Raw genomic sequence first — 2,416 nt, 5'->3', positions numbered from 1 at the left:
TGGAAAAGGCCATGGCCAGCGGCAAAAGCAAAAGGGAGCACTTTCAGAAGCAGCTGGAAGAAGGAGCCCCCCTTCCCAAGTATGAAGAGAGCAACATCTCTTTGCTGGAGAACTCGGTTTCCGACTCCAAGCTGCCCATCATTCTCAGGAAGTTAGAAGAGGCAGATGAAGCAGGTGAGGAGGAGCTGAAGATGAATGAGGCGCTCTCTGATGAGAATGCAGGTGGTGACGTTTTAGTGAATGGAGACAGTAAGCAGCTCAGTGGCACCGAGACAGAAAACGGAGAAACCCCATATGGAGAAGGAAGTGCCTGAAAGACTGGAGATGCCAAAGAGAATGGCAAAGATGTCTCTGAAGCAGAACGGCAGTCCTAGTTTTGTTCATCTAGTGACAATAAAATATATATATATATAATTGAAATGGCAAACCTTTGCGTGAAGACTATATTTGTCCCATGTGGCTTAGATCAGTGTTTGCACCAGAGACGCGTTCAAGAGTTAGTGCTGCTTGTAAATCTTTAACAAAACAAAAAGAGACACATTAAAGTTGGTCATTTTTAAAGTATTGTTGGTTTTATTTCTTTTTTGCCTATATTGTGCTTTATTAATATTTTTTTTCAGCTTATTTTAAGACTTTATATTTTAAAGAAAAAAGTACATGAAGGCTACTTGTCAACTCCTTCTAGGTTTAACTTTATCCTTTGAATGTACCTTTTATATGTGTAAAGAATAAAGCTCAGTTCTTGCAAAATGAGAAAATGTTTACTTCTGAAATATGAAGTATATCTAGCGGGGGTGATATGTACAGCGCACACGCCACAGCTTCAGGTTTTTAATGTAAAACAAAAACTAGGAATGAATGTTCCTGTAAAAATAACCAGCATCCATTGACATTAATCATTTATGTACCTTTTATGCAGGGTTGAGTATTTGTTGTGTTTTCAGTGGATAATCTTTCAAAATATATTTTTGTTGGGGGAACTGTTCTTTCACCTCAGTTACAGTACTTGTAATGGGAGGTGAGATTTGGATTTGGAGAGTTAACATGTCTAAGCGTTTTCTTTAAATTATATGAAACATTCACCTGTCAATAAATGGTTTCATAAATATGTATGAGCTGGGGAATCATAGTTTGTATGAATGTTAAGAGCCCTCATTTCTGGAATGTTGACTACAAGAACATTTAAAAACTGAAAGTTGACCAGAGGAGTGAAAAAAATCAAAAACGTTCGAAAACCCACATTAGAAAATGTTTACAAAAGATTTATTCAAAAAAATGCCTATTAGTATATAAGAGGTTTTAAAATATACTTATTCAATATACTGCATTTGAACATGTTACAAATGGCTGTCCAGTTTTAGTATGGGATGTTTGTACAGTAAGTTAACTAAGTGCTGGTATACAGCATAGTGTCATTGGAAGTATTAAACTGAGTTATACAAACTGGCCTTAGAAATGGCTCTGGCTTCAGAAAGTATTCTAGACCTATCCAGTTCATAGCTTACAAGTTTCATTTATACTTTCTACAGGAGTGACTGCTTTGGTTTCAGTGCATTAAATATTTTCTTTGTGATATGTTTCACATCATGTCAAACATATGAACCATGAACACAGATGATATCAGTATTAGGTTAAAGAGACTCTTTGTGTTTAATATACTTTATGATCAGACCTTTGCATCTTGTTTTATTCAGTGAGGAAAAATTGTAAATTAACAAGCAAGTCAGTTTACAAATTCTCTACTGTACTTTTCCTGTACAATTCCTTTTATTTCTATCCTGCACTGTAGTTTTTTGTAATTGTTTCATTTGGAGTAAGATGATAAGCAACTTTCTTTTATGCTATAGTCCGTTTTAATGATGTACAGATGCTCTTGCCTTGTAACAATCTTGATGTAATTGCTGCTCTGTATATAAATGTGTAGTTACTGAGATTACACATCTTTATCAGTATACAATACAATGTTGTTCTTCATTAACAAGACAGTTTTGGAGTTGGTACAGATTGTGTTTCACATAAATTGGTTTTTAAAAGAGAACTTGAGTTTGTATAGAAATGAACAGTCCTGTTAAAAGCTGTCTTAACTGTGTGGTAATTTATGCTCCTTGGTTAAACTAGGAGATTAAACATAGCTGACATTTTCACCTGAATCCTGCTTTGTGTTTTCTGTATGTTGTGTGTTGTAGCAGATTAATGCATTGGCTTGCTTTTCTCATTTGAACAGTGATTTAACTACAGGCCTTTGATTGTGGTTTCAGATATACAGTATCTTTTTTTTTACTGGTTTTATTTTTATTTTTCAGGTAAGTTATATTTCACTTTTTTCTTCAACCCTAAGCACCATTACAAATTTATAAAAGAAACATTATCTTGAATCATTTAATTCAGCGCAATTAAATTTTGAAATTTTACATGC

General features: G+C 34.3%; 1 protein-coding gene across 1 annotated transcript in view; it reads left to right on the top strand.

Annotated features, from left to right (window-relative positions):
- setd3 (SET domain containing 3, actin histidine methyltransferase) overlaps positions 1-2,150 on the top strand; it is a 34,229-nt gene extending 32,079 nt beyond the window's left edge. The window contains exon 13 of the mRNA XM_088924651.1: positions 1-2,150. This exon is cut by the window's left edge and continues 85 nt beyond it. Within this exon, the coding sequence (XP_088780777.1) occupies positions 1-314 (314 nt within the window). The 3' untranslated portion in view covers positions 315-2,150.
- Positions 2,151-2,416: the final 266 nt, after the last annotated feature.

This window comes from Atractosteus spatula, chromosome 9, assembly GCF_055471065.1.
Source record: "Atractosteus spatula isolate fAtrSpa1 chromosome 9, fAtrSpa1.hap1, whole genome shotgun sequence".
Taxonomy (NCBI): domain Eukaryota; kingdom Metazoa; phylum Chordata; class Actinopteri; order Semionotiformes; family Lepisosteidae; genus Atractosteus; species Atractosteus spatula.
This window is presented reverse-complemented; position numbering and strand designations above follow the sequence as displayed.